At 41.5% G+C, this 23,602-nt stretch overlaps 1 protein-coding gene across 1 annotated transcript in view; it reads right to left on the bottom strand.

Annotated features, from left to right (window-relative positions):
• The window catches only part of RFX6 (regulatory factor X6), a 52,746-nt gene that overhangs the window by 17,785 nt on the left and 11,359 nt on the right, over window positions 1-23,602 (bottom strand). The window contains exons 5-10 of the mRNA XM_074989118.1: window positions 17,361-17,438; window positions 14,291-14,318; window positions 7,863-7,970; window positions 5,375-5,452; window positions 5,170-5,283; window positions 1,243-1,292 (exon numbers count right to left, since the gene is read on the bottom strand). Coding sequence (XP_074845219.1) covers window positions 1,243-1,292; window positions 5,170-5,283; window positions 5,375-5,452; window positions 7,863-7,970; window positions 14,291-14,318; window positions 17,361-17,438 — 456 coding nt within the window. The remainder of the gene's footprint in view (window positions 1-1,242; window positions 1,293-5,169; window positions 5,284-5,374; window positions 5,453-7,862; window positions 7,971-14,290; window positions 14,319-17,360; window positions 17,439-23,602) is intronic.

Consider the following 23,602-nt stretch of genomic DNA (forward strand, 5'->3'; position numbering starts at 1 on the left):
GCCTTTATATAAATCCATGGCACACCCTCATCTTAAAAACTGTGTATAGATACAGTTGCCTCATCTTTAAAAAAGATATATTGGAATTGGAAAAGATTTAGAAAAGGGCAACAAAATGATTAAAGGGTTGGAATGGATGCCATATGAAGAAAGATTAAAAAGAGACTTTTCAGCTTAGAAAAGAGGAGACTAATGGGAAATATGATAGAGGTCTATAAAATGATGACAGGTATGGAGGACATCAATAAAGAAAAGTTATTTCCTTGTTCCCATAACATAAGAACTAGAAGTTACCAAATGAATTTAATAGGTAGCAGGTTTAAAACAAACTAAAGGAAATTTTTCTTCATGCAGTATATGGTAGGCCTGGGGAACTCCTTGCCAGAGTATGTTGTGAAGACCAGGACTTATCAGGGTTCAAGAAAGAGTTAGATAAATTCATGGAGGTTAGGTCTATCAATATTTATTAGCTAGGATGGGTGGGTGTCCCTAATCTCTGTTTGTCAGAAGCTGGAAGATAAGAGGAGAGGGCTTGCCCAATGATTACCTGTTCCATTCATTCCCTCTGGGATATCTGGCATTGACCACTGCAGGACTACAAGATACTGGGCTAGATGGACTTTTGGTCTGACCCAGTATGTCAGTTCTTATTTTCATGTTCTAGTCTCATGTCTTCAAAGAATCTTCACTTAACTTATCTGCCTCTTCAGCTCCCATCTATTCATCCCCTGTTGTTCTCCTTCAGATTCTCTTCCTCACACTGAAGATCTGGTTCACAGTGTTAGTAGTAATTATGGGCCTAACCATGAAATCCTCAATCTGGTGAGGAGTCTCACTGATTTCATAGGGCCACACACACTCATAAGGATTTGCCAGGCTGGTCCCCATCACTGGAAATTTTAAAATGGTAGCATCATTCACCCTACTTTCATTAGAGCTGCAATGTGAAATACAGTAGCAAGAACAGAGGGCGACATACTTGTAGACTCATGTTTTGAAATACATTGGAAAAAGAAACACACACAGGGCTGCATTTATAAATTCCACCAGTTCAGACTACATTCTGCCCTATACTGCACTATTTTAAAAAGATACTTAAAATTAATGTTGTGGCTGAACAAAAAACACCTAAGCTTAGAATTCCACTGTAAACTTGGCTGCTTCTGGCATATCTTGTTAGAGCATTTGATTTTCTAACAACTACCTAGAACACAGCTTTATTAGTAACTGTCAAGAACCCACCTTTCTGGCATTTCTTGCATTGTTGCAGGGATGAGGACATCTGTGAGGACCTTGATCAAGGTAATAGAAAAATTTTTTACATCTGCATTGTCAACACATTCATACAAAGAAGTTTAATTTCTGGGAAATATAATTCCCATTGTAAATTGCTGGAGGACTCTTCCATTTACAATTCTTTGAATCTTTCCTCATGCCAGTTAAGAAAAAAAATCAGATAACAAGAAAAGATCTGGACATTTTAATGAGAAAAGAACTGGGCATTAAAATAGGGTCTCTTGGTGTTGTTAGTTTTGGATATTTTAATTTAGCAGTTGAGGCTCACAGTATTAACCTATTTTCTCCGTGCTTTTTTGTGCCAGTACTTGGGGCAGTGGGGGGGGGCGGGGCTGAGGAGATGGTTGAGTATTGTATTTTCTTATTGGCTGCCTTTATTCTGATCAAGGGAGACACACCAAGGTAGTTAAAATAATGCATTTCATAAAGGTCTATTCTGGAAATGTCTCCAAAATTCCCTTCGTCTTTTTGTCACACCTAACACTGTTGTTCTAGCACCAGCTGGTAATGTTAAATTCAGGAGTCATAGCACTGTGGCCAGGAAGATTGGCTGGCGGCTTACAGCATTAGACTGGGACCCAGAATTGCTGGGTTCAGTTTCTGGCTCAGTCACTGACTCTTTCTGTGACCTTGGACAAGTCAGCGTGCCTTACTGCAATGAGCCCACTGATACTTCTTTCCCTACCCTCTGTCTCTCTTGGATATTCAGATTCCTTGGGGAAAAGGATTTTCTCTCAAAATTTGCCTGTAGAGCATGGAGCCATGATCCTGTCTTTGTAATAGCTTAGGTATGTATATGGCCCCCATTACTGCAGTATCTGAGAGGCACACCACTTTTAATTTACTTAGCCTCATACCAAAACAAAACAGCAGTCCAGTAGCACTTTAAATACTAACAAAATAATTTATTAGGTGATGAGTTTTCATGGGACAGACCCACTTCTTCAGATCTGGAGAGAGTGCTGTACTGGAAATGGGGCTGAAAGGGAATTGGCATGATGGCTGTATAACAAAGAAATACAAGCAAAAAAATTGAAATGACAACTGACAAATCAGGTACGTAGGACAGAAGGATGGTGGGGCGAAAGGTGGGGAGGAGGGGGGAGAAAATTACTTACTGCAAATGTCTATTAAGTTAAGTAACTTGCCTGAGATCACTACAAATATCAAAGATGGGGAAGCTGTCTCACAACCTCATAACACACCATTAAGGTAGAGGAGCATTGGTATCCCCATTTTACACAGACAAGGAACTGAGCCAAAGAGGGGCCATCTACACAGCCTATGTCAGGGAATCTCTAAGCCTGGAGCCACGGATGTGGGCTCACTCTATAACACTAAAGATAGCTCTGTCACCACTGCGACTCAGGCTAGAGCTCAGGTTCTGAAGCCGAGAGAGGGGCATTTCCTCAGAGGCTTGCTGCACAGATGTCTATGTAAATGACTTGCCTACATCGACACAGAAAATCTATGCTGGGAAAGATTTGAACTCTCCCTAGTCCTAGGTTAGCGCCCCAAGCATTGGGCTTTACTTCCTCTTGTATGGCTGGGGGCCAGAAAACTTTCAGAGTTTGTTGCCAGTCCTGGAACTCAACTTGGGTAGGGAGGGCAAGGCTCTAGTCCCTTGAAGAACATTTAGGGTGAAACAGCAATGAATGGCATCCTCTCTGACGGGTTTTATTTATCTGGCTGAACACAGGGTTTTTTAATCAATAATAAACAGAAGTTGTTTCTGCTAATAAACTTAATAATAATACAGCAAAATACTATTTTATGTCTGACAGCTAGAATTCCAAGAACATCTTTAATGCCCGAAAGTGAGGAAGAGGGAAAAATGACATAGAAGGAATAGCAAAATTTTAAATGTGATGAAGTTCTAGGGAATGCCACTATTCCAGATTTTTAATTCTGCATCTTGTAGTACATTTTCCCTTTTAGCTTGATATTAGCTTAATTTGTAACAGATGCATAAGGTGACACTATTTTTTGTAAGAAGAAAATCCATGATAAATTCAAGGCACAGCATGTCCTACATCTGGAAGTGATGTTACATGGCACAATCCAAAAGCAGTATTCTGCAGAGCTGAAGAAGTGGGGTTATCCCACAAAAGCTCATCACCTAATAAACAAAATTGGTAGTCTTTAAGGTGCCACAGGACTGCTTTTTTGTTTTGTGTAGACACAGACTAATAAGACTATCTTTGGCTACGTCTACACGTGAAGCCAACATCGAAATAGGCTATTTCGATGAATAACGTCTACACGCCCTCCAGGGCTGGCAACGTCGATGTTCAACTTCGACGTTGCGCGGCACCACATCGAAATAGGCGCTGCGAGGGTACGTCTACACGTCAAAGTAGCACACATCGAAATAAGGGTGCCAGGCACAGCTGCAGACAGGATCACAGGGCGGACTCAACAGCAAGCCGCTCCCTTAAAGGGCCCCTCCCAGACACAGTTGCACTAAACACCACAAGATCCACAGAGCCGACAACTGGTTGCAGACCCTGTGCCTGCAGCATGGATCCCCAGCTGCTGCAGCAGCAGCCAGAAGCCCTGGGCTAAGGGCTGCTGCCCACAGTGACCATAGAGCCCCGCAGGGGCTGGAGAGAGAGCATCTCTCAACCCCCCAGCTGATGGCCACCATGGAGGACCCGGCAATTTCGACGTTGCGGGACGCGGATCGTCTACACGGTCCCTACTTCGACGTTGAACGTCGAAGTAGGGCGCTATTCCGATCCCCTCATGAGGTTAGCGACTTCGACGTCTCGCCGCCTAACGTCGAAGTTAACTTCGAAATAGCGCCCGACGCGTGTAGCCGCGACGGGCGCTATTTTGAAGTTAGTGCCGCTACTTCGAAGTAGCGTGCACGTGTAGACACAGCTTTTGTGTCCAAGAGCAGTAATTCATGTCTTTATACTAATCTCTGACAGTTTTTTTTAAATTTTCAACATAAATTGTCACGAGTCAAAAATGTAGTGCTCTATTTTTGTGTGATATGCTTTCAAACAATGCTCCCCGCCACTCTGCAGATTTCTTTCGTATTTTTATTCAGTCAAGAAAATAAATTACAATAAAAAGACTCAGCAGTAACTATGCCCAACCCTCTCCATTTGCCATAAGCACTATATTTAATGGTTTCTGACTTGCCAGTAATCACTTCATGTCATCTACATGCAACCGTGAAACCTATCAGGAAGATAATGATAATCCTTTGTACTCATGTGATGTCTCTTATCTGAGGATCTCAAAGAGTTTTACAGCCTTTATGTAAGGGCCAGATTTTCTAAAGAGCTCAGCACCCAACAGATCCCAGATGGGTGTCAGGAAGAAACTATTTCCATTTGACAGGTGCTAAATTGAAGCAGGGATTGTTTAAATGACAGGTGCTAAGGGCCTTCCTCAGGCCTGGTCTACACACAGGTTTTTAGACTGAATTAACTATTTTGATGAGGGTGGTGACTTTTCTTCTCTTTTCTCCCCAAAATAGTAAAATTAATACAATTTCTTATGTGGGTATCAAAATACTGGTATTAAGATTTTTCTCCGAGTCCTACTAAGCCAGTGAGGTTACTGAGTATTTCTTTGAGTAATAATGACCCTCAGGATTTGGTCCTAAGTGATATACTCAAGATCACACAGCAAATAGATGGCAGAAGAAGGATTGAATTAAATACAAATTCCGCTGTGACACCAGTTTTATGCTAGTGATTACAGTGAGATAGCGGCTTCTTTACCGGGGTGTGGAGAAGAGTGAGGATGCCTCAGAAATCTGGTTGTTCTAACTTCTGTGCTATAGTTTTACTTAACCCCCTCCTGTTAAATAGCGACACATTGACCCAAATTATCCACAAAACTGAATGCTGAACACACCTTATAGAGTATGGAGTCACAAACACAGAAGATGTCAATGATAACAGGATTTTCAAGCAGGGGAAGAAGGTGGTCAGGCATCCCTTGCCAAAAATGGAGCAAGAAATGCTGAATCTAGGGAGGGGAAACAAAACACAGAGACAAATAATGTCTTTCATGTTATGAATGAATATATGACCAAGAACGTATATTCAAGCAGCCTCACCTCGTCAAAGTTCCCATTTATTGCATTGTCAAGAACACACTGACAGTGTGTTTTGTACATCATGATAAGGGTATCTACCTGTTTTGGAAGAGAGAAAGATGAAATAGGATTGTTAGTACTACTTCTTAGTGTGGTGTTGTTTCTGCTGTCTTTTGCTAGGATTTCAGTACAGCATATAAACCCTCTAACATGAAGGGAATGAAAGTGCATGCATGACCTTCAGAAAACTGTGGGTACAGCTCTGGAAGTGATAACAATAAAAGGGGTACCCAACTCTAACTCTACATCAACACTTTTAAGGCCCAATCCTGTAAAAATATATCTTGAAAGTTTACATAGGCAGCGACCAGTTTACCCAAGTTAGGTGGTGAAGTATATCCACATATTTGAAAGTAGGATTAATTCCCAAGAGAAGTGCAAGTTAATCATTAGGCTACTATAGGCGTCTCTGAGTGTTTTGGGACATCATTGGGTGGACAAATGGGAAAAAAGCTGTCAGTCACTGGGTCAAAGTTTAATCGTCGCCTTTCAAGAGCAAAGCTTTAAAGAGCAGAATTTTTCTTTCATCTCATGCAACTGATTCATCTCTAGTGTACTGCTTCTTGGCTTTGGTGGGATTGCAGAGGGTTTTGACAAGGAATTTGTTCTACTGTCTGAAAAATGGCTAATATTTGTAACTGGAGCTGTGAAAGCATTTGCAAAGAAATCTGACATTAGACAAAACTTAGCTGATCATCCAGCTCCAGAGAAAGTTTGGTAAGGTTTGTGCAACTTTCCAACATACCAAGACCAAGGTTACACTCAGAGGTGCGTGCTTTCTACACATTTTTGCTGCATGGAAAAGAGAGGAATGTGTCAAGAGAAACAAATACAAGTGATGTGTACTGATCACTCTGTGAAATGAACCTGCTGGCCTTCACACAGCTACAATTGTAACTATGACTGTGTGAAAAATGGGGGAATAAAAGGGAGCATCAACAATGTATTCATGCAATTCTGTGTAGGAATTTATAATTTTGATAATTTTTCATTAAAAAAATCTAATTTTGGAAAATTTCAGCCAACTTGAATTGTAACGCATAATGCCAGCTTCTACACCTTCAGAATCTCTGCTCACTTATCTACTGAGCTTTTTAACTGATAGCATCTCATCATTATAGGATCTGAGAAGCTGCTGGGTATTTCGTTCAGTTTAAGAACCTAGAAAAGGGTAGTCCTATTCTGTCCTCTTCAGATACTTTTTGAGTTCTATTTTCATAGCTCCCTGGCTGTCTTGGATGCAACATTTGTTTTCCCTCGGTCTCCAAGAGTCAGACTGTAGTGCAGCAGTCAATAATGATACGCCTAAGCGACACAGAAGATTGATCTGGTCAGAGTCGATCTTCTGGAGCTCAATTCTGCGTGCTTGCTAGAGACACACGAAATCAAAGCATCTGGGGTCGGCAGTCAATGCCTGTACTCCTCAGTATTGCGAGGAGTAGAAGAGGTCAGTGGGAGATTTTCTCCCATCAACTTCTTTCTATGAGGACAGCCAGGTAAGTCGATTGCAGATAAGATGATTCTAGCTACACATTGCCATAGCTAGAATTGCGTATCTACAATTGACTTATCTGCCTAGTATAGACCTGCCTCTGATTCTGTCAATACAGCCACAACAGAGCTCCTGGTTCCAGCACTGGGTTTGACATGGTTATTGCCTAGCTATGTCCATCTACAGAGAATGCTCCATCTTAGAACACCTGTAACATATTTATTTCCTACCTGGATCAAACACATAAAACAGGTACTACCCACAGGTTATATGAACAAAACTATTTACCACACAAGCTGGAGTAGGATAATATTGTATATTGAATTTATAACGCTTTCTGTATTGTTCAGTTACATATATTATCCATTCAGGAAACAGCAACAATACCATCAGACTTATGGTAACTAACCAGCCAGGACAGACTTCCAACACTGCAGTGAAATATGCAATTCATACATTATTCTGACCAAGAATAATTCACTACAAAATACACAAATAATTTCAAATAATCGGTATATATAGCATTTTGTGATTTGTTCAAAGACAGCTGATGAAGAGGGAAGTTTGGGAAAGATAAATTTCACCTAATTATTTGTTGTGAATTATTTGCTCCAATCTAATCAGTAAAAATTGACTTTGAAATCCACAGGCATTTGGAATGAATACAGCTCCCAACTATTTGTTTGTTTTGCCCTTCCATTGTTACATACCACCAGTTTGTAAAATGCTAGGTCAGTTAATAGGTAAATAATTCAACTGCCTTTCCAATGATGAACTAGTTAATCGACATTAGTAAAGGTTTGCCCCTTCTATAAATCAGTCAACTCTGTTTGACTGTGGACATTTCTAGCTCTTTCATGTCAATACGGTGATCCTCAAAGGCTAAGTGAGATATGGAGAAAAGTTCTCTGGCAGTTTTTGGTCTGCATGTCAAGAAAGCAGCATCTCCCATTTTACCTTTTCTTTAGAAATGCCCCCTTGAAGCACAAGGTGCTGTGCACTGGGAAACTCTGGAAGAAGAGTTCCAGTTTTGGAACTAAGCGAATATTTCCTAGTGAAGCCACCCTGAAATGTGTAAAAATACAGTAAAATTACAAATAGTTAATAAAGCCACCACCACTTGCAATTAGTACAGTAAACTCTTTCACAGCTGTCACTCTGTCAATCCAGAATTCTCAAATATCCGGCACTTTAACCACAAGTAAATTTTAATTACGTTTTCCATAAGTACAATATAGTGAAAGTAAATACAAATAAATACAGCAAATACAGTATAAGTTTACAGTGTACAGTACTACTGTTGTTGGTAAATAAAGTACTCTGCATGCATTTTTGTTTGTTTCTTAATAGCTAATCTTGTTTTTCTTTAGTATTATAAATCGCTAACAATACCTCTCCATTATCCAAAATATCTGAATATCTGGCAACCCCCTAGTCCTGGAGCTACCAGATATGAAAGAGTTTGCTGTCTTCCACTTGCGCTGCCTCAGGTGCATCCTTGGAATATCATGGAAGGACAGAGTGACCAACACCGCCGTCCTCGAGCAAGCTGGAATCCCAACCATGCACACCCTCCTCAGGCAGCGTCGACTCCGCTGGCTTGGCCACGTCCACAGGATGAATGATGGAAGGATTCCAAAAGACATCCTGTATGGTGAGCTAGCCTCTGGCAAAAGACCTCCCAGACGCCCCCAGTTGCGCTACAAAGATGTCTGCAAGAGAGACCTCAGAGAGGTGGACATCGAGCTGGACAACTGGGAAGAACTAGCAGATGACCACAGCAGGTGGAGGCAGGGGTTACACAAGGGCCTTCAGAAGGGCGAGATGAAGATCAGACAGCTAGCAGAGGAGAAGCGAGCGCACAGAAAGCACAATAAGGACTTGCCAGACACCCACTACATCTGCAAGAGATGCAGCAAGGACTGTCACTCTCGTGTGGGTCTTCATAGTCACAATAGACGCTGTAAATGAAGTCCTCAATTGAAACTTTAAAGGGCGCGATCCATAGTCTATGCAGACTGAAGGATGCCGACTACTACTACTACTTCAACTGATGTTTGATTTCACAAGATTTGCAAAAGTTCCAAATCTTTGGTTATCAAAATTTTGGGCAGTGTTCTGTGAAATTGAATTGAGCTTTCGTATTGCACAAACCTGGAATAACTCCACTGAATTCATGGAATTCTACTGGCTTCAAGAAATTGACTCCAGATTCACAAGTCACAGCAGATTATAGTCTCTTGTATTTAAATGGACAAACATGCAAACATACACAAAGACCAGGTGATGACATTGGGTCAAATTCATCTTTGGTGTAATCCACTGATTTTAACAGAATTATATCAGCAATTAGACACATTTTTTTTTTCCAGGAGAGAACCTTTTAGAGAACATGAGCCCACTCTACTGTTTAATTTGTGCCAGGACTTGCCAGGGCTGAGCCCCAGCTCCTCTAGGTTTGGCAGTTCATAACCCTGGCATTGCTGGGCTTGCTGCATCAGTTATGAATGTTAACAAAATTGCTTGAGCCACAGTACCTCTCTCATTACAAATTAAACCCTGACCCAATCCTAGTCCATTTACGTAAGAGGGAGTTTTCACAGGAAGACTAGAATTGCCTCTTGTAACACTTTAGTAGACCATTTCTACCCTGACTGAATAGACCTTGTCAGCTCTGGCCCTCCCTTTTACTGGGACCCCACTCTTTAAATACCCCTCTGAAACATCCCCACTCATGCATCTGATGAAGCGGGTCTTTGCCCATGAAAGCTTATGCTCCAAAATACCTGTTAGTCTATTAGTGCCACAGGACTTCTTGTCATTCACTTGGCAGACTGTAAACCCCAAGGGTGTGTCTACACTTGCATTCCTCTTTCAAAAGAGGTATGCAAATGAGATAAATCAAAACGCAAATGATGCATGTATTTGCATATTCCACACCTCATTTGCATAGTCTAATTTCAAAAGAGCTTCTTTCAAAAGAAGAAAGCCAGTGTAGACACTGCTCTTTCGAAAGTAAACCCATCTTTGAAAGAATCCTTCTTCCCTTTATTTAATGGGAAGAAGGATTCCTTCAAAAATGGGGTTTAGTTTCAAAAGAGCAGCATCTACACTGGCTTTCTTCTTTCGAAAGAAGCTCTTTTGAAATTAGAATATGCAAATGAGGTGTGGACTATGCAAATTTATGCCCCGTTTGCATTTTCAATTTACCTTATTTGCATACCTCTTTCGAAAGAGGAATCCAAGTGTAGACACACCCCAAGACTGTTTCTTCATTCATATGGGCTGGATAACTGAAAGAGCACCTTGCTGGTTGCTCATTTTGGAGTTAGGCTCCCATTAATTTATAAAGGTTCTCAGAACAGTCTAACCTGCAAACATGTGATGCCTACTCATTCATTCTCAGGAGTGAACTAAAACTCTGTGCCTTGCTGTTTTCTCACATCTAAAGGAGTTCTCCTTCTTTCAGATGACAGTAGCTCGTGGTTTTGAATCCCTGCTGAACACAGTGGTGTCTGGAGGTAAGGGTAACCATAGTTTATTATAAATGCACGGTAACACTATGGAACAAGGGGCTAGTACCAACACCCCTAGACAATGGAAGTTGTGCTTAACTGAGGTGTCCCAGACTGGGCCTAGAAACAGGACATGAAGAATAACTCACGCAACTTAAATACTGGGCTAGTGTAGAGATGCAAAACATAATTTTGGTCAGGACAGTAAGGCCAATTCTCTCTTACAATGCGCCCCCCACAAAAAAAACCCTCAAGGGGTTGTGATCAATCCTCCATCTAATCTTTTCCATACATGCGTGATTTTTACAATCCATTGGAGAATTAATTTTTATGTGCATTTATGTGCACCACCAACAGAAACACTAAGCCTAATTGTGGGTGCTCTACTAGTCAGCTGACAGCACTGGAATTTCTCCTGAATGGCCGCACAAGCACACAGCTTACAGGGAACACTGGTTGTAAGATCAGGCTTACATCTCCTTGAAGGATAGTATTCTAAGCAGCACCAGGCTGACAGTTTTACCCTGTGGGGGGCACTGGTTCCGTACTGTATCGGAGTCATCCAAACCACTTTCTGTGGAGGATAGGTGCTCCCTACAGGTGTCCCATTCGAGCAGTGACCTCACAATCTTGTAAGCCCTTGTAGGATCACAGACAAAGATAGCACAGGTGCTGGCTATACCTAGAGAGGAAAGCTTTAATCGCTAGAACTGTGAGACTGGACACTGACAGTCACAGAGAGGTAGCTGTGTTAGTCTGCATCTTCACAAAACAAAAATGCAGTCCTGTAGCACCTCAAAGACTAATAAAATAATGTATTAGGTAATGACCTTTTGTGGGACTGACTCACTTCTTCAGATCTTCAGAATTTTCCAGATCTGAAGAGGGTCTGTCCCACGAAAGCTCCCACCTAATAAATTATTTTGTTAGCCTTTAAAGTGCTTCAGGACTGCTTTTTTGTTTACTGAACACCTGTTAGCATTTCCTATTCAGAGTGATGGCAGTTGCAGATGATGAAACAACAACAACCCTGCACATTTAGATGCTGACTGTACAATAAATCATGATAAATCTACACTTCACTAGTTTGCTGACTTTATAATTTTCATAAAAGCCCAGCTGCCACAGCCCACTTCTCAGCGAAGCCTGGACATTATCACCCTGTACAATCTCAGAAAAGTAGCAGTGTTAGTCTGTATCTTTGCAAAAAAAAGCAAGCAGTCCTATAGTGCCTTAAAAACTAACAATACTATTTACTAGGTGATGAGCTTTAGTGGGAAAGACCCATTTCTTCAGATTCTGGAGCATAACTGAGAGAAAATGGAGGAATCAGATCTTCTGTTCCAGAATCTGGAGAAGTGGCTCATTCCCACAAAAGCTCACAACCTAATACGTTATTTTATTAGTCTTTAAGGTGCTGCAGCACTGCTTGCTTTAACTCTGTATAATATGAGGTGTGATGTTAATAAGACTGCCTAAGCTTTATTATCTATACCTCTGTACAGTAAAGCTCTGATATACGCGATTTTGACTTGCACTTAACTTGCGTTAATGTGAGGTAAGCACAAATCGAAATCTTGGGGTTCCCAAAGGCTGGCAGCTGGCAGAAGGGCAGCTCCTCCGCCACCTCCCAGATCCAGCCCCCTGCTCCCCTAGCTGGGGGAAGCCAGGGAGAAGCTGCTTTCCTTGGCTTCCCTCACTTGTAAGAAGCCACACCACCACAGCTGTCTGCCCGCCCGGCTTCCCTCAGCTGGCAGGAGCCAGGAAACTGACCAGCACTGGTCAGTTTCCTGGCTCCCGCAAGCCCATGGGAGCTGGGAGCCTGGCTACCGCCTGGTTCCTGGCTCCCCCCGACTTATGTGAAATTTGATTTACGCAAGGGTGTGTAGGATCACAACCCTCACATAGCTCAGGGTCTACTGTACAATTTATTGCTGCCTCAGGAAACGCCATGAGGAAAATGAAATGGTAGCTGTCAAGATAAATGGACAGAGTACATTCTGTGATTCCCTCCTGACTTATTGACTTGTGTTTGCTCATGTATGGTTACATTTACCCATGGGCAGGCTGCCTGCACAAGTCCCTGTGTTCCTTCTCTGCCTCGCTTAGTTCACATTACACAGAGCCTTGCACAGGCCTTCTGTAAGGAGAAGAATGTTACGTCTACGAACCTACTCATTCTGAATTGGTTTCCCCAGTCACTGCTGGGTGGGATTCAGACAAGGTGCTGAACTGACACATTTTAAACACTGGTTTGAGAATGTAAATGGTACATGAACTGGCTTTGTTCTAGCCCTCTGTATATGGGTGAATTCCATACTGGTATGGATTAGCAAGTTTCATGGGTGTACATAAATGCAATGTAAAGAAATACAGAAAGGTGTGTAAATCTGTGTCCTCTATAACAGAAGTAAAGATTTCAGCAATGAGTCAGCCTCACATTACGTAAATTCTGAATACCAAGAACTGAAACTAAGTGTTGCCCCACTTTATTTGTCCTGTTTTTAATGATTTGACTTAGATTCTCACACTGATCTGGTTCATTTGAAGTTGTGCATTTGCATTTGGGGTACATTAAATTCAGATTTTAATGAATACTTCAGACTTCCAAACAGTCTTGACTTTATCATCAGAAAGCAGGGAATGACAGACATATGTTATTTGAACAGCACCTTGCCTGTCCCATCAACCTATTCAAACATGGATAAAGAGCTAAATGAAAGGAATGATGGAAGTTTAAATTCTGTATTGACTTACACATTAGACAGTTAAAACACTGTTTTGAATCAATATTTCAGCAGTTCTACAATTGCATATCAGTATCAAGAGGTTTTTTTTCGATTGATAACAGGAGCAACCTGGATACCTTTATTATGCAATTAGCCATCAAAATGTGTTAAAAGCTTTGATTAAAAGAAATTAGTGCCTAGAAGTTTTTTTAAGAAAAAGCATTTGCACCATTTCATTGTGCTAATGGACTTATACAACTATGTCCAATTTTTAGATCTGATAATTTAACCCATTGCCACCTGCTATTTCATTCTGATACCATCTGTTTCTAATGGCTATTTAACATTAAGATAATGACAGCAATATTGTCAGCCTAATTAACCATGCAGACTCTAATGGCACACTAACAGGTTCAGATAATAGAATTTGCTGATACCTCCTCATACAAAAAAATACTAAAAATGTGCTAAAATATACCAGACGTAAACAATGTGCCTGGCAATCAATGTCCATCCCAGTTTCATTTAGTCTGCATCTATAAGATTTTTAAAATATTTCAATGTTTCTGTATTGCTGGTGAGAGTGCTCTCTCATGCACTCACTGTAAATCCTTCCTGCAAAAATTAACTGGACAAAACGACCACAGAGTTTGTAGAATCCCCATCATGGGAGATTTTTTAGAACAGATTAGACAAATACCAGTCAGGGACAGTCTAGTAAGTAGTCCTGCCTCAGAGCAGGGGACTGGACTTGATGACTTCTACAGGTCCCTTCCAGTCCTACATTTCTATGATGTTTCTAAGGCACTGAACAGATATACAAGTTTAATGGACGAAAGGTTGCAAGTTTCACTAAATCCTAACTGGTCACATTCGGTTTAGTTTTGTTTAGAAACTCAACTGCATAGTGTCAAACACACATAGCTACACAATACAGCCTTACTTTGAGAACCCTTACTCGCAAGTGTCATTCCATTGGCTTGGTTAGCAACATGACTAAAGGTCACACAATCTATCCTTTCATGTCCTGCTGCAATTTTCAAACAAACTGAGGTGAAGGGGAGGGGAATCACTCCCTAGTCAGTAGTACCATTGTGAATAACTGGACTACAACTGAGAGAAAACTGGGCACAGCGCTTACCTCGTTCTTCAGCTTGCTTCCAGAAAACCTTTGAAAACAAAGAGATTGTATTAATACCTCAAAACTAAGCACTGTGGTTATTTTAGTCAACAACAACAACAGCTCTCCTCTCTCACAGCATGGGATGGAAAACAGTCATGGTGAGCATGAGAAATAAACCCGCCTGTACAATTAATTCTAATTCTTAACTTCTCCCATTCTCCAGTTAAAGCCATTTAAAAGTGACCGAAGAGAAAAGCCTAAGGTCTGAGGTCTATTTAGAATTCCAACCTGGGCCAGGACCTCACAAAAGTCAGTGTAAGTCAGTGAGACATTTGGCCACAAATCTCAAATATTTTAGAACTGCCTAGCAGATTTAGAATAAAAGAAGAGTTAAAAAATAAATTTAAAAAAAGAAATTAGACTTTCCCCTTCGATAATAGCATAAAGAAGTGCTAGTCAGAAACTAGTTTATTTCTTAAAATTCAGTATGGTTTCAATCCAAGAGAGATGTATCTCTCACAGGAAAATAATCATTAATAACTGTCAGGAATATGAAATAGTATAGACACCATTCTGTGTACATCTGGGCTATGCAGGCAGAATGCCTTGGGTCAACTCTGGCCAGCTTAGCTCCACTCCCTGTCTCTGGCATGTCTCCGTGGCTGGCAACCACAATACTGCCCTATGTCAACTTCATGTAGTAATCTTATCACCTTGCTGCTAAATTACCATGGAATTCTATTAATTAGGCAAATTAAAACTGACTTGTTTTCATCATTGTGCAGATCCTTGCAAAATCTTCTTAACCTCATGTCTGATGCCAAGCACAGAGGGCAGGTGGGCAGAACTCCATTGCCTACAGGGATGGAGTTAGTGGCCTTCCAGCTAGGTGTGTGATGTGGAGAGGGCAGCAAGGGGACGCCACCAAATAATTAGGGCCACTTCTGCTGGGTATGTTCCTCCAAAGCCCCACTCACAAGCCAAAGTGCTGCTTGTGCTCTTGGTAGAAGCGTGCTACGCTTCCTCCTGTGAAAGACTAGGCATGTATCGGGGGGACGGGGGGGAGATATTTAAAAGTATTCAACCTAAATATGCAGAAAAGTGCTAATTGGGGTTTTCAAAATGCCAAGGCATTCAGTTCTCACACTGAAATCAGTGATCGTTAGGCACCTGGGAGCACTGAAAAATACTGTAAGGCACCTAAACACCTTTGAAAATCTGGCCCCAAGCACTTCTGCATTAACTCCACTTTTTTTCCCCACTCAGCAGCGCTGAAGCTTGCAAGGCCAGAGGCTTGAAGCTAACGGTGGATGGCACTGGCTGAGATACTGCTCGGCTCCATTAGCAATACAGCCTCTTTTGTGCCTCTCATTCAATTAAATGAGCAATTTGTCCAAGATAATTCTATATTACAAAATAACCTCATCTGACAATGTGCCAACACCACCTCCGCAGTCACTGATAAATACTGGATAAGAAAATGGCAGGATCAGATTTATCATACCCAGCAATTGCAAGATCTCCCTTTCTTTAGATAACCAATGCCAGCATTAGCCTCATATTTTCTGCTGCATTTTATTTCTTATGCCAAGGACCCTTGGCGATAACCTGAAGTTGACAGTGGCTGAATTTTCTGTATATGTCCATGAACTCATTTATCTCTTCCTTTTAACTCAATCCCACTCACGTCTGTATTTTCATTGACAATGAAAGCCGTCATTCAATCCACATGTGAACAGAGACATTTGTTTTATGAACTATTAATGTTTGTTGGGTAAGCCAACATGAAGCTATCATAATTTATTGATCTTGCTGGCTGTACCTTAAATAAATATAATTAGAGTTTCTGGTTTAGGTTTCATCTTGATATTTGCCAGTAAAAGAGCCCGTAAATGTTAATCTACACTGGAACCTGCCCTCCTGCCCACAGGTGCCAGCTTCACACCATTCCCTGGCAGTCTCTCTATCATCAGCTGTGTTGGGTGGTGAATGTAGAAGACTACCACACAAGTATGTGCAACGAAAATGCTCTGGAAATTGAGCTTCATTACTTTAAATTTATCAGGCTAGTATAAATGGTGTAAATCACTTAATTCCCTTGACATCAGTGCAGAGCCGTGTCTACAGGTGCACGCTACTTCGAAGTAGTGGCACTAACTTCGAAATAGCACCCGTCACAGCTACACGCGTCGGGCGCTACTTCGAAGTTAACTTCGACGTTAGGCGGCGAGACGTCGAAGTCGCTAACCCCATGAGGGGATAGGAATAGCGCCCTACTTCGACGTTGAACGTCGAAGTAGGGACCGTGTAGTCATTGCGCGTCCCGCAACTTCGAAATAGCGGGGTCCGCCATGGCGGCCATCAGCTGAGGGGTTGAGAGACGCTCTCTCTCGAGCCCCTGCGGGGCTCTATGGTCACTGTGGGCAGCAGCCCTTAGCCCAGGGCTTCTGGCTGCTTCTGCGGCAGCTGGGGATCCATGCTGCAGGCACAGGGTCTGCAACCAGTTGTCGGCTCTGTGGATCTTGTGTTGTTTAGTGCAACTGTGTCTGGGAGGGGCCCTTTAAGGGAGCGGCTTGCTGTTGAGTCCGCCCTGTGATCCTGTCTGCAGCTGTGCCTGGCACCCTTATTTCGATGTGTGCTACTTTGGCGTGTAGACATTCCCTCGCAGCGCCTATTTCGATGTGGTGCTGCGCAATGTCGAAGTTGAACATCGACGTTGCCAGCCCTGGAGGACGTGTAGACGTTACTCATAGAAATAGCCTATTTCGATGTCACTACATCGAAATAAGCTATTTCGATGTAGCGTTCACGTGTAGACGTAGCCCAGGTGTGCTGAATTATACCAGCTAGAAACAGGTGTTGAAAAATGTAGCCTTCTGTGTTAAAAAATGTAGCCCTTGATTCTTCCAGTATACATTACTGAGCATTGGAAAGGTGAGAGCATAATATTACCGGCATCACTATACTACAGTGATAGCTGCCTTGTGACTACCCTATGTAGATAAACAAAATTAAGATTAGATCACTGTTAAACATCATTCCAAAATACAGTGGCAGAGTCTTAATCTGAGAAGTCATGTTACTGTACCTTGTCAACCCTTTTCCAGAATATACGGTGTGGTAATACGCACTGCTTTCTTTAATGCCAATTCCATAGTAATGATACCTGTGAAAAAGAAAGGAGTTACTTACATTTGTGGGGGACAGGCATAAAGGTCTACCAGGAGCTAAACTGGTGCTTAACTCAACTGTTACTTAGATTCTGTTTTAAAGTTATTTTTCATGTCACCAGGCCAGACCCTGGTCCCACTGAAGACAATGAGACTATTAGCATTGTGTTCAAGATTTGGCCCAAAGACCACAGCTAAACTACTTCCTTCAATCGCAAGAGTACACTAGAAATCCACTTAGATATTCAAATGGTGCAAAATGCAATGGCCTACTTATTAAATGCTATGTCCTGCCAGGTTATATCTCATGCCTGCTCCACAGTCTGCAGTGGATTTCAGTTTGCTTCCTGGTGAACCCTAAAGTGTCACGTTTGATCCTGATTTTTATATCATACTCTTCATTGTAGAATCCAAGCCCCTGGAAAGCTCTCAGTGTCTTATAATCAGCTTACATTTCAGACTGCTGCTTTGCTGGTGTGATGCTGCAGCTTCTTCAAACAACTATAGTGTGTGTCTTCTCTATGAGTCAGTTTTCAGCCTGCTGTCCATATCTAGAAATACTATCCCTCAATCTTCATTTTAGCTGGATTCTCCTCTTAGGCTTTTTCCACTCCCTACTGAGTGCACTGATTCATTAGTTTAATCAGTGTAACTCTCCTCAGATGGGCCCTCAGAATATAACACAAGGTTGCACTGGTTTAAATAAATTGGTTTAAAATCACACCTTTAGTTAAACTGGTCAACTCTGTGTGTAGACAAGGCCAACACTGCATTGCTGTGACCCCTCCAAACTCAGTGAAATTACGGCAGCTTAACTGAGGGGAAATTTTAGATTGACTCCACTTTGTATATTCCAGGTGTAAACAATAAAAGTAGTAATGTGTTTAAAAATGGCTCATTAGTGTCGCATTAGAATCGCTTACATCAACATCATTTCCTCATCTATAAAAGCTAATAGCCTATATTTATATAGCTCCATTTATCCAGCGGGATCCCAAACTTATCACCTAATTTACAAACTCTGTATATTAATCCTTTCACCTCTGTTTTTTTTTTTTTTCCTTAAATGCAGTTGGGAAGGAGATACCTAGAGGGAGGAACAATTAGGTGGACAACTTTCTAAAGACTAAGAGTTGAGAGGCAATTGGAAGATCCCCAAGTAGCAGAAGAGTTAAGGTGGAAGGAGGAAGAATAATCACTAAAGGGTGATTAGTCCCATCATGTAGCACACTGATAACTACACTGGACAAAACTCTGGTAAATATATGAGACAAAACAAGGCTAGATGGTCTCACGGATATTTAGAGTCAATGGCCCTGATTCTAAGTGTGAGCATCAAATGGGGTTGTTTCTTATGATTCTCCAGCGTCCCTATGCTCTGCTAGGATCTGGAGAGTAACTGGGCAAGCAGTGCTGAGAAAGGCATGGAGCAGGACACCATATCCCCCTTTTTTGTAGGCTATGTCTAGACCGCAGACTTTTTCTGAGAGACCAGAGGTCCAAACGCTGTCAGAAAAATGGACATATTCTGCCATCATCCCTGTATACCTCATGCTATAAGGCACAAGGGATGATCTGACAGAGGGGCTTTTCCTGAGATTTGGCTCTGTGAGGTTGGGCCAAATGTTGGGAAAGCCTCTCCTGACAGAACTGCCAGCAAAAAATATGCAGTCTAGACCTAGCATAAATTATCTTGCTGGTCTTCCTGTAAGTTAGCTTGATCTAAAGGGTTTAGCTCTGTCTGAAATCACTTAAGCTCCTGAAAACTTCTATGTGACGTGCTCAGGAGATTACAAGAGATAATGGAATCAAGTTTCCATACCAGAATTACAGAATTTCATTTACCTGATACTCTTGCTTACTAACAGGATCACCATACCTACACTTTTCAAAGTGCTAAAGTCACTTTTAAAGTAAGAGCAACATAAAGTATAATAGCGAGGAGAAGAGGAAGAGACCCATGTGCTGTCAAAGGCTGAGTCTGAACTGTAGGGAACTGTCAGCAAAATTTGTGTATCTTTTGCTGACAGTTCTGTTGGGAGAGGTTTTCCCAACAGTTGGCCACTCCACATGTCCAAAAGTGGTCTTGGAAAAGCAGACACGTTGTTTGGTCACAGCAGACTTCTTCCAAGAGACCAAAGTCTGCAGTCTAGCCGTAGCCAAAGTGATTCAGCATTAGATTTTACTTGGGAGGTGAACGAAAACCTAATTTTATGGCATCATGAAGGTTAAAATAAAACCTTTCCAAGAAAAAGGTTGAACTTTCAGTCTGTGTATCATTTCTCAGTGTAACAAAAGAACTCAAAGTTAACAATATCATAGTGGAAACCATTGTTGAATCTGCTGTTTACCATCATAAGCCTCAATGTTTTGGACTAGATAACTACGAGTTCCATGGGACCTTAGAGACTAACAGATTTATTAGGTATAAGCTTTTGTGGGTAGAACCCACTTCCTCAGATGAGTTGGAGTGGAAAACACAGTGGTGCTCAAAGACCCTTGAGAAGAACAAGACTGACACCTACTTTATCACCATGCCCCTTGGTTCTTTGCCATGAGTATACTAGTCTGAGGCAGGGTATATACAAGAACAACAAAAAGGGTGCTTGTCCAGTGTCGGACCAGTGTTAATAAGTCTAATCAAGTCAGCATGGATGCGTCTCATTCACAATATTTGGTGTGGAGATGTGAATATCAAGAGATGTGAAACTGCCTTTGCAATGTTTTAACCAGTTAAGATCCCTAGAGATAGCGACTAATGAAATACTTGCTCCCTAGGCCGCTACTGATGATCCTAATCTACCAGTGAACATTATATTGATGCCAAACTGCTGTGCTCTGCAACGTGATTTGGGCCCTGATCTAGTACGAGTCTTAAGCACATGCTTATTTTAAGCACAGAAGTAATCCTGCTGACTTCAATGAGACTAAGCACATGGTTCTCCTTTGATGTTGTCTCTGAACAAGTAGATGAACATTTCTAACTCAGTATTGTTGCTCCTTTTAGCATAAAATAGTATTTTCAGTAGTTGCTCTCTTGAATTACAAGGAAAGCTAGAAGCAGTAAAAGATGAAGAAGGTTCTATATCTTCAAAGCTGAGATGGAGATTTGGACACAACTCCCACACAAGGCCATTTTGATTATCATTGTGTGTCTAAATTAATCACGTTGGCTTTGCAAATCCCAACCGAAGCACTACTTCTGCTGATGGGCAGGTTTTCTGCCTGTAGGCAGGGGTTTATAGCTAATGGAATGCAATGTTAAGTGGTCACTAATAAATGCATTACTGCTTTCATTCTTTGTCTGAAGTTTGCAGGTAAAAATAACTCCACCAAAGCATAGAGGTACCCAAAGACCCTTGAGAAGAGCAAGATTTTGTCACATACTTTATCACCATACCCCTTGGTTCTTTGCCGTGAGTATATTAGTCTGAGGATCAGTGGTGTGACTAAGTACATGTGAGCAGTCCAATTTTAAAGATGCATTAACATAGTTCAAAATTATATCCCCTATACCCATTATTTTTGCCCAACAGTAGCTATGTAAAATCATGTCAACAGATGGTTTAGGCCCTAGCTAACACCAGTCAGTAGATGCTATAATGCTAGCGACTTTATCTCCATAGCATAAACTTCTGTATATAATCTCAGATATGGAGAGAAGTCACAAAATTTCTTTCAGCTTTTGTATTCCAAGTATTCTATATTCAAGAGATGAGCCTCAACAAAACTTCTGGATCTGAGCATTCCTGACATATGGCAAAGTTCAGAGGCAAACTTCACTGTGGGCTCAGGAATGGTTTTCTCCCATTGAATTTAAACTATTTTAGATAAGATCTGACAGTTAGGAGTCCTTGATATGAAAAGCATGAGATTGTGTTCTAAAAAAAAAATCAAACGTTGGAAGTTTTATTTAGGAATTAAATAATAAGAGTTGTACATTGGATGAAAGAAAGTATTATATGGAGATATCGCCCATGTGCCCTCTAATTTTTCCATCCATGTGTGGAATAAATTTTGTTGTGCGCGCCAAGGCAGGTATGGATATGCACCACCAATAGTAACACATGATGCCAGCTGTGGGTGGCTGTGGACAGCTGTAGGCACTGTGCCAGTCAGCTGAGTGGCACATGAATCTCTCTTGGGCGTATGTCCAAGTGCTCAGTTTACAGGAAACACTGAATATCACCAGTAGTTAAAAAAATGTGATGCACATTATAATACATGTCCCATTGACTTGCTAATTTCCACTCTAAAAGCAGCTTCTCAGATCTTAGTCGAATACCTGAACTCTCTCCAGAGCTTTAAACACTTGCTGTTTTTAATTTTAAAATTCACCTCCTAATAAAATAGCCCTTCTTTCCCAACAAATACGGAGTTCACATTCACTATATAAAATGCATAAGTGCATAGCTATATGTTTACTGTATTGTATAGGATATATGAGGAATAAAATAAAATCCATGATGGTAAAGGACTTATTTCTTGATTTTCTCAACAGAATCTTTCAAAATAAACATACTAACCTGCTTTCCTTTTTTATTTCATAGGTCTGCCATAACATATGTTCCTGTGCAGCTAGTAGCCGTGATTTTAGCTTACACTGACACAAATGATGGCTGATAAGGAAATGATAGGAATACGTTGTTCAGGGACTTGCAATAACTTGTTATCACGAGGCCAGCTGCCATATCAGTTTTATTAACCCACTAAATCACTCCTAATAAATAAGATAATGGCTTTCAGACATGATGGACAAAAGCTAAGATTTAACATTGATCAAAGTCTACAAAGAAATTAAAATGTAACTTGAGCTCAAACGTAATCTCCTGTGTGTCTGCTCTACACAGTATGTACATTGTCCTGAGAAGCTGTCACAGGTAATTCACAGATTGTGGGCATTATTTTTTATTATTTCTATTCTGGGAGCAGCCACAATATGTTTGGCATTTTCCAAACACACAAGAGGACATAGTCCCTGCCCCAAAGAGCTTACAGACATTGATTTACACTCTTTTCAATAATGGACCCTCCCCATTCAGCTGGGATCGAGCCAGGACCCTCCCCCTCTGCCTTCCCCCATACAACTTCAGACATGTAGGAAATACAGGGCAGTCGCGATGAATGCTGATTGGAAGCCTTCTCCTGCAGTGAAACATATTGCTTTAGACAAGCCCAAAAGTTTTCCTTTCAACAAAGACTTTGGCAAAATGGGGCTTGGAATCCAGGAAGAGGAAGAAAGATGCTTATACTCTATGGGGCAGTTAGGGCACTGCCCTGAGATGTGAATGAGACACGATAAAGGCTCTATGCTGCCTAAATCAGGGGCACTGGGATGAAGAACTGCTTTCAGACATTCAGAGCTGGGACTTGAACCTGTGTGTTTCACCACATGTAGCCTATGGGTACATCACATCGAGGCCTGCCATCACACACACACACACCCCTCTCTGTTGACACAATCCCAGTGTGAAATGAAAACAAACGCTGAGCCCTGGGAAGCTTCTGGGAAGTGATTTGCTCCAGTGGTTCACTGGTCTGCTCTGGGTATGGCTGTGCTCTATCAATGTCCTGACATGCATGAGGTCATAAGTACATAATGAGAGAACTTAGTCATGGAAAGTAGGGGTTTTGCTTTGTAATACTAGATTGAAAATTTTCTGAGGCTGGGCCTGTCTTTTGGTGCTATATTTGTGTAGCACCTAGCACAATGGTCTCCTGGTCCATGATGAGAGTTTCTAGACACTACAGAAATACAATTAAAAATAATAACCAAGAATCTAACCCGTAGTACTGAAATAAATCCATTGTGTTACAGTCATTAAAAGGAAAAAGGCTGAGTGCTAGGGAATGATTGTATCCAGTCAAAATACCCTAGCTTTTCTCTCCACAGACATATCTGTACTATAACGTGGCGCTCAGTAGTATCTAACAGAGCCAGCCTGTCCATAGGATGAGGTACAGCAGCGACCCTCGGCCCCACACTTTTGGGGGCCCTGCAATTGCTGCCTCAGCCATCCTATGGATAGGAGGAAGGGAAGATTACCTGGGGCTGGAGCTGGGGCTCTAGAAACTCCAGTCATGGACCAGGACTCCATTGCACTGGGTGCTACACAACTACAGAACCAAAAGGCACTCCTGGCCCCAGACAGCTTTCAAT

Source organism: Carettochelys insculpta, chromosome 3 (genome assembly GCF_033958435.1).
Source record: "Carettochelys insculpta isolate YL-2023 chromosome 3, ASM3395843v1, whole genome shotgun sequence".
Classification (NCBI taxonomy): domain Eukaryota; kingdom Metazoa; phylum Chordata; order Testudines; family Carettochelyidae; genus Carettochelys; species Carettochelys insculpta.